The sequence below is a fragment of the Nannospalax galili genome, unplaced genomic scaffold (assembly GCF_000622305.1).
Source record: "Nannospalax galili isolate Female #2095 unplaced genomic scaffold, S.galili_v1.0 scaffold280, whole genome shotgun sequence".
Taxonomy (NCBI): domain Eukaryota; kingdom Metazoa; phylum Chordata; class Mammalia; order Rodentia; family Spalacidae; genus Nannospalax; species Nannospalax galili.
This window is the reverse complement of record NW_008347808.1, coordinates 6,001,313-6,015,640: the sequence shown is the minus strand read 5'-3', so window position 1 is coordinate 6,015,640 and position 14,328 is coordinate 6,001,313. Positions and strand designations below refer to the sequence as shown.

At 39.9% G+C, this 14,328-nt stretch overlaps 1 protein-coding gene across 1 annotated transcript in view; it reads right to left on the bottom strand.

Annotated features, from left to right (window-relative positions):
• Positions 1-288: 288 nt before the first annotated feature.
• Igbp1 (immunoglobulin binding protein 1) overlaps positions 289-14,328 on the bottom strand; it is a 32,384-nt gene continuing 18,344 nt past the window's right edge. The window contains exon 6 of the mRNA XM_008844384.3: positions 289-755. Coding sequence (XP_008842606.1) covers positions 607-755 — 149 coding nt within the window. The 3' untranslated portion in view covers positions 289-606. The remainder of the gene's footprint in view (positions 756-14,328) is intronic.

Here is a 14,328-nt window from a genome sequence, read left to right as displayed (position 1 = left end):
AGAATGAACTTCTAATCTTCCAGGCTCCACTTCCCAAGGGTTGGGATTACAGGCACCATCCATCATACCTATCATAGACTAATTTCTGAAACTAGTGCTGTGTGGCTAAGGCCCGCTTTTGTCACCTCTAGTGTAGTGTAACTTCACAGTGTGAAGTCTTATTCCCATGATGCTGGGCAATTCTTGAATGAAGGCAGATGGACAGGGATCGCCACATGCTTGGAGATCTACAGCTGAATGCCCTTGCTCCCCCCCCCCAACAAAAAGTGTGAGACCCACATTTGTGCATAAGTTCACTTAATAGAAGGGATTTTATTTTTTTTAAAGAGAAGTCATACTGTCATTGATTATATAGAGCCATTTCTTAAGTGTTCTTTTCTGTCCACTTAAATCAGAATACACCATGATAAGAATTAATAAAGCCAAGATAAGATCACCAGTCATTATCTAAGTGTACAAGGAAACAATTATTTGACACTACTGAATGCAAAGCAGATTCTGCAACTTTGCCTTCACTGCATCCAGCTGAAGCAGGAGGAGAAGGCAGTATGGTTGTCCCTGGCAGCAAAGGTGTGCATCCCGTTGTCCTTCTGTGTTGAGGGGAGGTTAGCCCATATTCTGCCGGTTGCCATAGCCTCTAGGATGGGTGTCCTTCCAGTCATCCCACTCACGTACTCTGTGGAGTGTTTTCTCATCATTCTCTTCCTCCTTTTGTTCTTGATCTTCCTGTTGCTGAGCTACTTTTCTGAAATCAGCTAACGTAGGAAAATGAGGCAGAGGGGTGAGAAAGGCGGGAACGTGAGTACGCTGTGAGGGCTCAGTGCTCCTAGGAACGTATGGTACACAATGAGGATGGAACATAGCTAGCTGCCTTGGCCTAGCAGAAACGGTGAGAATACTTCTATTGCTGAATATATTACATGCTATGAAATGTTACTAAGTGTCCCCCCAAAATGAATTCTGTTTGGGGAAAGAATTCTTGCTAAAGTAGTCAAAATAGAATTCATCTATGGGGGGGCACCTCTATGATTTGGGCTTCTTTGAAAAGCTCTCAGGATATCCCCCTCTGCAAAAGTAACCACTATAACACTTCCACATTTCTTTATTGTGACTTTATTACCTAAATGTGCATCTCTAGATACCATAGATGTCTATGTGTGATATATTCATTTTTATTGAGCAATTTTTAGTACAGAGCTGTATAACCATCACTACAATCTAATTTTTATTTTTAACTAATCAATTAATTAACTAATTTGGGGTTTTTTTTTGAGACAAAGTCTCCCTGTAGCCCCACCTGGCCTAGAACTCACTATGCAGACCAGGCTGGCCTTGATCTCACAGAGATCCACCAACCTCCACCTTCCTGAGTGCTGGGATTAAAAGTGTGCACCACCACACCCAGCCCTTATTTATTTTTTAAAAGATTTACTTAGTTTATATGTATGAGTGTGTGCCTAGGTGTAAGTATGAACACCATGTGTGTGCAGGTAGTTGTGAAATGCCATGTGCATGCTGGGAACTGAACTCAGGTCCTCTGGAAGAGCAGCCAGTGCTCTTAATTGCTGAGTGATTTCTACAGCCCCACGATCTAATTTTAAAAATACTATCATCCCCCCAAACTCCATGGTGCCCATTTGTAGTCCATTCCCATTCCTTCCCTCCTCCTAGTCCATATCACTTAAGCTATTTTTTGACATTTCATATAAACTTAATGTGATCATTTGTATCTGACTTCTTTTGTTTAGCACAATGTTTTTGAAGTTAGTCTTGCCTATTTAAAAATATTTTAGTATCTGTTTTGAATCTGCAGGTTCCCTCTCCATCTCTTTATTCCTTACAAGTTGCCTGTTGAAAAAGCTGGGCCAACTCCACTGGTTTCTAGCATGTTCTGTATTTCCTGCAGAGTGGCACTGGATGCAGAGGCTTGATTTAGTGGAGTTCTTTGTCTTTGTGACAGTATCTTCCTATGTAGCCTCTGTTGCTGCCTCAGGCTACTGAGGCTTTTAATGATGAAATTTAACTCATTTTTATAAATTAATGGCTTACACTGTGACATTCCTATACATGCATATATTATGCTTTAACTAGTTACACCCTCTTAACTACCCTTCCTGGCCTCCCCTCTCTCTTACCGCCTATATCCCCTTCTTCTTAATGTTATCTCCAGTTTGACACCCTGGACATGACTCTAGGTGGTACTGTGTTCCCTCATCAGGACTAATAGAACTGCTGTCTCATCTGTTGTGACTGCTATAGTTTGGGTGCTAAATATCCTTCAAAAGGTTCATGTGCTAAAGGCTTGGTGGTTACTTTCTGGTGCTATTTAGGATACAGAGACTAGTGGCAGGCATCAGGTCACTGGGGGTATACCCTTGAAGGAAAAGTGAAATCTCTGTCTCCCCCCTCCCTGTTTTCCAGTCACAATGAGACATGTAGCTCTGCTCTGCCACAGGCTCCCTGCCATGATGTTCTGCCTCATCTCAGGCCCAAAACAATGGGGCAGAGTGACCATGGGTTGAAACCGAATCTTGTTCTCTTTTGGGTTTAGTATTTTAGATATTTTGAAACAGCAATGGAAAAGTAGCTGTCGATGTCCAGTGCCTAGATGCATTAATTAACTAACTGGAGAGTTGGCACAGTGGTTAAGAGCACATACTGATCTTCCAGAGGACTCCACTCAGGCGGCTTTCAACCGCCTGTAAATCCAGCTCCTTGGGGATCTTATACCTCTGTCTTCTGAGAGCTCGAGCCTGCACTCATGTATACACACACACACACACACACACACACACACACACACACACACACACAGATGCATACATATACACATAATCAAAAATAAAAATAAATCTTAAAAAAGGCTTATACTGCTGTCCTCAACACTTCTGTTTTACTAACTGGAATACCCTTACAAGGTGAGGCTTAGCATTTAGTAGTATTTTGTTTTCCAGCAAGAAAAGCAAATACTTGACTTTTATTTACCACTTTTCAAGAAAACAAATGGGTTCTTTATCATCCTCTCAAGTCTCAATCTTGTACAATTTGCTTTTGTTTTAAAATAGTACGACGAGGCAGGTGTGGTGGCACTTGCTTGTAATCCTGACACTTGGGAAGTGGAGGCAGGAGGACCCTGAGTTTGTGGCCTACACAACAAGATAGTATTTCCAAAAAATATAGAACAATGTATTCAGGGGTTTAAATATATTTGATAGGTTTCAGTCAACTGGAATGATTTACAAAAATAGCTTTAAACTTTTTTAATGTTAGAATTTTTATATTTTTCAGAAAAATTAAGATAGTGCAGAGTTCTCACATGCCTCTATTGTTATATTACTATGGTTTATGTGTCACAACTAGTAAACCAATGCTACTACATCATTAACAACTGTGGTGATTTGAATTCATGTCCCCCATAGGCTCCAGGTATTTGAATACTTTGATCCCAGTTCCTGTTGCTGTTTGGAGAGAGTCATGAAACCTTTAAGAGGTGTGACCATGCTGAAGGAAGCACATCACTAGGGGTGGACTTTGAGAGTTCTTAAGCCTTGCTGGATTTCCAGTTTTGTTCTCTGTTTCCTTTGCCTGCTTGAATATATGAGTGCTCAGCTTTCTGTTGCAGCCACTCCCTGCACCATGCCTCCTCTGCCATGATAGATTCTTATCCCTCTGGAACCATAAGCCAAATAAACTCTTCCTTCTATAAGTCGCAGCGGTCATGGTGTTTTTATCACAGCAACAGAAAAGTAACTAATACTCCTGAGGCTGGAGAGACGGCTCAGAGGTTAAGAGCATTAGCCAACAAGCATCTGTAACTCCAGTTCCAGGGGATCTTATGCCCTCTTCTGGCCTCCATGGGCATTGAATGCACACGGTGCACTTTATACATGCAGGCAAAACACACATGTGATATAAAAATAAATAAATACGTTTAAAAGTAGGCAGAAGAGATGGCTCAGTGGTTAAGAGCATGTATTGCTCTTCTGGAGGACCTGAGTTTGATTCCCAGAACCCACATCAGGTAGCCAACAACCACCTATAATTCCAGATTCAGGGGATCTGACACCTTTGGCCTCCAAGGACTCCAGTACTAATGTGCACATACAGAGAAACACACATACATACACATGATTAAAAAGAAAATATTTTTTTGAAAATAATTTAAAAAATATTTTATTTATTACTTTTTAAAATTTTATGTGTACGAGTGTATTGCCTGCAAGTATGTGAGTGCACCCGTGTCGTGCAATGCCGTGGAGGTCAGAAGAGGTCTTTGGATTCCCCTGGAACTGGAGTTAAGGACGGTTCATAGCTGCCATGTGGGTGCTGGGAATCGAACCCGGGTCCTCTGCAAGAGCAGTCAGTGCTCTTAACCACTGAGCCATCTCTCTAGCCCCGAAAATAAATACTATTTTAAAAAATAACTAATTCAACAACTAATTAAAAGCCATCCATTATTCACATTTCTTCAGGCTTTACCTAATATCCCTTTTTAGTTTCAGGATTCTATGTAGGCTATCAAAGTATATTGAGTCATCTGTCTCCTTAGTCTCTAGACTATGCCTATTTCTCAGACTGTGCTAAATTCTGACAACCTGGGTGGTTTTGAAAAGTACTTATCAGGTATTGTGTAGGCTATCCCTGAATTGGGGGTTGCCTGTTTGTCTTAAAATTAAACTAGAAATTTGGGTATTGGATAACACAGCAATAAAGTGCTCTTATCATCACATCATATCAAGGGTGTGCTGTCAACCAGACAACACTGGTAAGACCTGATCACCCAACCGAGGCACTGTGGAGGTCTCCACTGTAAAGGAATGACGTCTCATCTTTCCACATGGTTGTCTCTGGAAGGAGTCACTAAATCTAGCCCATACCTAGCAGTGAGGATTTATGTTTGAGCTGCTTGGAGCAGGAGTATCTACATAAATTATGTGGAATTTCTGTAGGAGACACCTGCCTTTTCTCCCTCATTTATTATGTATTCAATCATGTGTGACTATCACTATGGACTCAAGCATATTTATTTTATTTCCTGTGTTATAAACCAATATGATTATTTATTTTCCTGCTCAATGTCTTTGCAGATTGCCCAGTGAGAGTGCTTTCGGCTGGCTTTGATATCCCTTTAATAGTTCCACTTTTTTTACTTCTTTAGTTTTTAGTACTATAAGATGCTCCAAGCTCAAACTGTGTATTTTTGCCTCCAGCACTAGAATCAGCTACTTCTCCAAGGGAGCCCAGGCTTCTCAGAGAATAGTATCAGGAAACATTTAGAATCCCTACCCAAAGCCCAATAATATCCTTTACAAAACTAGAAAAAGTAATCCTGGGGCTGGAGAGAAGGCTCAGTTGTTAAGAGCACAGCTGCTCTTACAGAGTACCTGGGTTCAATTCTCAGCACCCACATAGCAGCTAACAACCATCCTTATCTCCAGTTCCAGAAGAGCTGACTCCCTCTTAGGATCTCTGAGGGCACTGCATGATACAGATGTACTTACATACATGCAATAAAATAAAATACACGTAAAAATAGTAAATAAAATATTTAAAAAAAAATCCTAAAATTTGTAAGGACACACACACACACACACACACAGAGCCAAAGCAGTCTTAAGAAAAAAATCATCAGGATGCATACTACCCGAGTAGTAAAACATACTACAAAGCAAAATAAAACAGCATGGTAATGGCTTAAAAAGCAGTTAGACCAAAGGAATGGAATAGAAGTAGATTCATGAATCTATGGACAAGTGATCTTCAACAAAAGTGCTAAGAACACACCTGGGGAATAGTCCTTTCAATAAATCGTATGTTTAAAAATTTATTTATCTTTATTTTATGTGTATGAGTGTTATGCCTGCATGTGTATAAATGCATTTGTGTCATGCAGTGCCCTCAGAGGACAAAAGAGGTCGTCGGATTCCCCTGGAACTGGAGTTGCGGATGGTTGTTAGCTGTCATGTGGGTGCTGGTATTCGAATCTGGGTCTTCTGTAAGAACAGCCAGTGCTCTTAACTGCTGAGCCATCTCTCCAACCCCAAGACCCCTATCTTTCAGTTACAAGGATCTACTAGACTTACAAAGGAGAAACTATTTCAGACATTAGAACAGGCAAGGAATTTTTTACTGTTTTTTTTACATTTTACTTATTTACTTTGTGTTGGGGGAAGGTGTGCCACAAAAGGACAACTTGGTGGTGGTGGTGGTGGTAGGGTTCTTTCCTTCTACCATGTAGGTTTCCAGGTATTGAACTGAGATCATCAGGCAAGTGCCTGACCCTCAGGGAGCCATCTCATTGACCCACAAGGTCTTTTTAGATGAGGCCCCCACAGCATTGAAAACAAAACAAAAACCAGACAGATGGGATTAACCTCAAACAACAATATAAAGCTTCCGCATAGCAAAGGAAATGATCCATAATGGAAAGACAACATACAAATTGGGAGAAAACATGTGTAAACTCTACATCTAATAATCTAATTAAAAATAGGCATTAGACCTAGGTAGACATTTCTTAAAAGCAGACAGAAAAATGACCAATAAGTATGTAAAGGAATGCTCAACATTATTAGTTATTAGGGAAATGTAAAGTAAAATCACAAGAAGTACTACCTCATTTCAATTAGTATGCCTATTATCGAAAGAGAAAAAAATAAGCTCTGGCAAGGATGTGGAGAAAAGGAACTCCTGAACACTGCTGGGAGGAATATAAACTTATATAGCCATGGTAGAAACCACTAGGGAGGGTGCTGAAAAGCCTTTAAGTAGAACTGTCACATGATCTAGCAATCCCACTATTAGGCAAATATCCAAAAGAAATGAAATCAGTCTGTCAAATAGACATCTGCACACTCATGTCCACTCACAACATCAAAGAAATGCAGTCAACCTAAGCCTCCATCAACTGAGGGATGGATAAAGAAAATGTGGTACAAATACACAAAGGAATACGATTCAGAGATTTAAAAGATGAGAGGTTGTCATTTGTGGCAACATGGATGGAACTGGAGAGTACTATGTAAAACAAGCCAGGCATAGAAAGAAAAGTACTGCATGATCTCATGTGGAATCTAAAGAGGTTCACATGATACCAGGGAAGTCGAGAAACAGAATGGTGACTCCCAGAGGCTGGAAGGAGTAGGGGAGAATGCGTAATGGAGAAAAGGCTGCTCAGTTACTAAGCTACAGTTATATAGCGGGAGCCAGTTTTGGCATCTTATTGTACAGTACGGTGACCACAGATCATGATAGCACACTATATATTAAAAAGATAAAAACCTAAGGAAACAGTTTTCTAGACAGCTGGACAGTTACTCATATGAACTCATAGCAATGGTGATAGCATGCACAAATCCCATGTTAACTCAAGCCCAACAAAATCCCAGCACAGACATGGGGAGGTGGGTAAGAAATCCCAACCCCACCTGAGGAACTATTGGAAACTGATGGCTGGTAAAGGGAGACTTAGTCTGGTTTAAGGGTGAAACTGTTAGTAGGTTGACCAGGCTCCAGTGGATGAGCCCACACCAAAGGGCATTTGGGGACACAAACCTGATATATTTATCTATTGTAGTACAGGAAATTTGGTGAGAGGTTAAAAAGGGGGGTACAGACAGAAGGGGATCTATATACATTGTATGAACTTCACAAAACATTCAATAAAAAAGAAAGAAAAACTAGAGGAGGGTTGAGGATTTAGCTTGCCTAGCATGTGTGAAACCCCAGTTTCTATCCTTACCATCACAAAAAAAGAAAATGGAAAAAGCTTGAAGGGCTTCATTTATTTTTTTTAAATATTTATTATTATTATTTTATGTGTATGTGTGTATTGCCTGCAGCATGTAGGTAAGTGCACCAATGTCGTGCAATGCCTGCGGAGGACAGAAGAGGCTGTCGGATCCCCTGGGACTGGAGTTATGGACAGTTGTTAGCTGCCATGTGGGTCCTGGGATTCAAACACAGGTCTTCTGCAAGAACAGGTAGTGTTCTTAATCACCAAGCCATCTCTCCAGCCCCGCTCGAAGGGTTTTGAATGCTTTCATCACAGAGGTATGTTTGAGGAGACAGTTACGTTTTCCTGATTTGAAACATTACACAATACATACATGTGCTAAAACACTGATGATACTCCATAGGTATGTTCAATTTTGCATGTCAAAAAATTAAGTATCAATTTTAATAAAGAAAAATTTGGTTATTAAATATGCTATATTTATACACTATACTATACAATATATGCTATTGACTACTGCTTTGTGTGTGTGTGGTACGGGAATTAACCCAGAGCTCCATACATGCTAAGCAAGTGCTCTACCACTGAGCTATCCTACAACCCCATTTTCTTTTCGTGGTTCTAGGGGTCAAACCAAGGGCACTGCATATATTAAACAGGGGCTCTAATACTGAGCTATATCCCTAAGTCTCCAATTATCCTTTTTGAAGACAAATTGGCCAGTGGAAATGACAGCTTCTTCTCTGTCTTTAATCATTACAGGTCATAAGTTTATCTTATATATTTCCTGCCCCAGAGTTGTAATTATCCATTTCTTTATTTTAATGGCAACATTTTTTCTTTATTTGTTTTCTCTTTTCTTTTAAAAGGGTCCTGCTATGTAGACCAGGCTGACCTTGACCTTGCACTGATCCTCCTGTCTCTATCTCTCTTACAGGCCTGTGTCCACCATACTAGGCTGGGAATGGTATTTCATTGCACAGTATAGAGGTATATTCAGTACTACTGGGCTACTCCTTGTTTCTAGTGCTTTCAGTGGCTAGGTGAATTTACTTTAAAACATTATTTTTATTTCATGTGCATGTGTGTTGCCTGTATGCATGTAAGTGTACCTTTAAGTGTGATGCCTGTGGAGGTCAGAAGGGGGCATCAAATCCTCTGGAACTATACTTACAGATGATTGTTAGCCACCATGTGGGAGCTAGGAACCCTACCTGGGTCCTGTGGAAGAGCAGCCAGCCATTGCTCTTAACCACTGAGCCAGCTCTCCAGCCTCCTGTGCATTTACTTTTAAATAAAATTTTCATGTGTTCATATTCTGGACTATAGTGTTGTTTTTGCTTCATTTTAAAATACGCATTTTAGTTTAAAATGTATTTATTTATAATTTTATGTGTACGAGTTTTTGCCTGCATGTATGTCAGTGTATCTACCACCTGTGTGCAATGCCTATGGAAGACAGAAGTGGGCCTTGGATCCCCTGGAACTAGAGTTATGAATGGTTCTTAGCCATCATGTGGGTGTTGGGAACTGAACCCAGGTCCTGTGCAAAAGTAGCTGTCAAGTGCTCTTAACTGCTGAGCCATCTTTTCAGCCTTTGCTACTTCTTTATTTTATTTTATTTTTTGTCTTTTGAGACAAGATCTCCCTATAACCCCAGCCGGTCTGGAACTCACTATGTAGACCAGGCTGGCCTCAATCTCACAGAGATCTGCCTGCCTCCTGACTGCTGGGATTAAAGGTGTGTGCCACCACACACAGCTAAAAATGTATTTCTATTTATTTAATGTGTATGAATGTTTTGCTTACATGTTTATAAGTTCACCCATGTCATGCAATACCCACAGAGTCCAGAAGAGGGCATTGGATCCCCTGGAACTGGAGTTTCAGACAGCTGTCAGTTGGTATGTGGGTGCTGGGAACCAAACCCGGGTTCACTAGAAGTGCTCTTAACCACTGAGCCATCTTTCTGGACCCCTCTCCCCCCCTTTTTTGAGCAGGGTTTCCTTGCAGCCCCAGCTGGCCTGGAACTTGCTACATAGATCAGGCTGGCCTAAAACTAACAGAAATCCACCAGCCTCTGCTCCTAAGCACTGGCATCAAAGGCTTGCATGACCACTCCCAGGATTCATTTTTCATTGGAGCATTTACATTTGTGTCACTCCACAACAGAAGTCCTAGCTCTCAAAGACAGGGCAGAATAAGAATACCAGACAATTGCTCGTTTACATTCTCTAATAGTCTTGGAACAATCACACTAACATTGCCACTTACATAATCACTGAGAAAGGTTAAAATATTTTGCATGTTTTCCTTATTTTCTCATTTTAAGAAACAGTTGTATTATATATCTACATTATCTGAGTCTACAAGCATTACATACTCTCTCCCTTTTAACTTTCATTTAGTCTTAGTTCTATGAATAACTGCTTACTAGGCATTACCAGTATTTGTCAATGTCTCCCACCACTGTGGTTGTCTGAATCTCATTCTCTAGCAAATTCCTCATGAAAGGATCATGGGAATATTTCCTAAATTCCTGGATTTTTTTTTAACTCTTAACAATTTATTTTATTATTATTATTATTATTATTATTATTATTATTAGTCTTTTTTGGGACAGGGTCTCCCTGTAACCCTAGGTAAATTTTTGGGAGGGGGTTGGGAGGGTATAGAGTATTGGTACATTACCTGGGCTGACCTGGGTCTTGCTAGGGAGATCAGGCTGGCCTGGAACTCACAGAGATCTCCCAGCCTCTGCTTCTAGAGTGCTGGAATTAAAGGCATACATGACTTCACTGAGCCTAAATTCCTGTATTCTGGCAAGTACCTGTACCTTTTACAGCAGAGAGACAGTTTTTATCAGATACAATGTCCTTGGTTCACAGTTTCCTCCTTTGAGAATCTTAAATATTTGGTACTTTATTTTCTTATAGCATAAAGTGTGTCATAGTTTACGGGGAAGCTCAGATTTTTTGTTTCATAAGTAAATGAACAGCAAAATGTTATCTATGTCATTTAAAACAATTTAAAATCTAGTAATTTTATTAGAATTTGTCTTAGTCATTCTGGGTGAAAATTCTCAGGACTCTAATATGCTGTTTATATCAAATCGTTTTCTTTAATTTCTGGAAAGTTTTTCTATATTATTTTTATTTGGCTGGATTCTAGCTTTTGAGATAGGGTCTATATTGCTCGTGCAGGCTGGTCTTGAACTCCCTATGTAACACAGGCTGGCCTCCAACTCAGGATACTCAGGTTCCTCCTGCCTGAGCCTGCGTGCTGGGTTTAGAAGTGTGTACCACCATGCTCAGCCTTGCTTGAGCTTCTTCCCTTGGCTGCTCATTCCAATAATCACATTATCCACATGCTAGCTGTTCTTTGCACGGTAATATGTGTCCCTTTTTCTAAATTTTTTTGTTTTACCTAATAAAGCATTTTCTGTGCTTAATCATTTTTGCTTCCTTCAACTTTAATCTTTCTGAGTTTCCCTCACTTGTTTCTCATGGTCCTTCCACAGTCATGTTATTTTTCAAATGTCTCACAAATTATTTGAAAACATTATGTTTCAGATTTTTTCCTTTAGGTTTGTTGAGATAAGGTCTCATTATAGCCTAGGCTGGCCTTGAACTTGGTATGTACCTGAGGATGACTTTGCACTCCCAAATGCTAGGATCACAGGCATGCACCACCATGCCTGTCTTTTATTTTTGGTTTCTGAATGTATCTTTCTGGAATGCTTCCAACTTCCTCTTTTATCCCCTTCATTTTGTGTGAGATTTGACCATGGCAATTTTCTGTTCATTTTCTTTACAATGTTGAAATATATTTCACATATAAAATTCATCTACTTAAAAGTATACAGCACAGTGGTTTTAGTATACTCAGAGTTTTACAACAATAACCACAATCTGTTGCTAATTTTTGTATGAACTGAGTTTTCCTGGACTTTTAGAAATGCTTGTGGTCCAAGGTAGATTTTCTCATTTCACAGACTCCATTACTGCTGTTTTCACACTCACTGAAGAGTTCCAGGCATGATTAGCACACCTAGCCTCTCTCACAAGGCCCTTTTCTTTCTTCTCTATTGCTCCTGTCCTATTTAATTTTTATTCTACTCATAGCAATTTCTCTGCAGTATGGGCCCTGTCCTGGGAGTCAACGTGAATTTATTTCAAGAGTTCATTAAGGACTGGACTGCTCTGTTCCTTTTAGATTTTCTAATCACATGTCTCTTTCACATATTTGGGTTTTATGCACAAGCCTGACATGTTTTTTATTGGATAGCAGAACCTCTCCTGGTTTCAAGTGCTCTTCTTAAATTGGACTCGCTAGTTTGGGGTGAATACAGTGTTTTGAAACTCTTTATTGTCAGGTTTTCCAGATAGCTCCTGCTTTGTCCTGCATAGATGTCAATTACCTGCTGACATTGTACCTACAGGTGATTTGTCTCTCATCTTTGTTGTGGCTCCCAAGGATTCCTTGTCATATATTTTCCTTGTAAATATTCTCCATGTGTTTTTTTTTTTTCCTACAGAGTCTCTCTAGTCCCAGCCTGCCTGGAAGTCATGATGTGGACCAAGCTGTCCTTGATCTCGCAGAGATTTGCCTGCCTTTGACTGTGCCACCATCTCAGGTGTCTGTTTTTTTGTTTGTTTTGTATTTTTATTGAAGTATAAATACATGTAGAAAAGTAAAATACAACAAAAACATTTGAGTACAGCTTAGTGAATTCTCACATACAGAACAAGTCCATGTAACTGCTATCCAGAAAAAGATACAAGCTTTTCTAACTTCTCAGAAGCCCCCTTAGGTCTGACTGCATTTCTGATCCCCTACTAAGGTCAAAGGATATACTGACTTTTAATCAGTCCATACAAGTTTCACCTGTTTTTGATATTTCTATGAATAAAATCTTAAGACTTTAAGTGTACAGTCCTCTGTGTCTGCCTTTTCCACACATAGTTGGGTATGATTCAGCTAGATTTGTTACTTACAGCTAAAGAACTATAGTTAATTTAACCTTATAGCTATACAGCAGCTCAATATATGAATATACTAAAACTTATCCATTCTGGGGGCTGGAGAGATGGCTCAGTGGTTAAGAACACCCACTTCTCTTGCAGAGGACCCGGGTTTGATTCCCAGCACCCACATGGTGGCTACGAACCGTCCTTAACTCCAGTTCCAGGGGAATCCGAAGCCCTCTGTGGACCTCCGCAGCATTGCATGACACGGGTGCACTCACATACATGGAGACAATACACTCGTACATGTAAAATAAAAGTAATAAATAAAATATTTAAAAAAATCCATTCTGGTACATATGGATATTACATCTGAGTAATATCCACAGTGGGATGTTAAACAATGATGCTCTGTGCTTTACAATTATTTTTGTGGGCACACAGTCTCTTCCTCTTGGAGCTGTGCTGAGGAGTGAAACCATCAGGTCATAAGAGGCACACCTGTATTCAACCTCTGTGGATTATTGCCGCCACCACCCTCCTAGATCCCCCATTTTTCTTATTTCCTTCATTTGGACTTATTTTTTGCTATCTCTTCTCCCAATTTATTGAAGTAAGCTATTAAGTGGTTGTTTTTATTGTCCTTTCCCCCCTAAAATGATGTTTTAAACATAATGTACTGCTTTCATTCTGTCCCGTAGATTTTGATGCTCTTTCATTGCCACTCAGTTCAAAGCACTTTCTAATTTTCCTTTGACTTGTGGATTACTTAAAAATTGTTAATTCCTAAGTATTTAGGGAAAGTTTTGAGATACACTATTACTGTGATTTTAATTTCTGAAAGTTAACTGAAACTTATGATGGCCTATTATATGATGAATGTGACAACACTCATTTGAAAAGGTTTATTTTGGGCTGGGGGTGGTGGCACATGCCTTTAATCCCAGCACTTGAGAAGTAGAGGCAAGTGGATCTCTGTGAGATCAAGGCCAGCTTGTTTGATGTAGCCAGTTCCAGGCCAACTGGGGCTACAGGGGGACCCTATCTCAACCAAACCAAACCAAACCAAACCAAACCAAGAATATAAAAGGTTTATTTTGCTGTTGTTGGAAATAGTTCTAGAAATGTCTGTATCCTTACTGGTAAATGTAATTTTATAACTGACTGAAACAAATATTAACACTTCCAATTGTGTTAGTCACCTTCCCACCGCTGACGATATACCTGAGAGAAACAAATAAAGGAAAGATCTTTTGGCTCATGGTTCCAATCCTCGGTAACTTGTTCCCATAATTTTGGGTTCTAGGTGAGGCTGAACATCATGGTGAGGAAAATGTGTTGGAGCAAAGTTCTTCACTTCATGGCAGCCAGGGATCAGAGAGGAAACACAAGAGGAGGGAGCCTCTAAGGATCTATTCCCTTTAAGTTTCTATCAACTAGCTCATTAAATTATGAACCACCAATACATGGGTTCCACTGATGAAGTCAAAGACCAGAGGATTCATTTACTTTCCAAAAACCCCACCTCTAGACACTGTTACATTGGTGATCATACCTTTAACACACAGGATTCAAAATTGTGACTGTAGCTTTGTCTTCATACAATTTGAAGCTTGTCAATAGGTA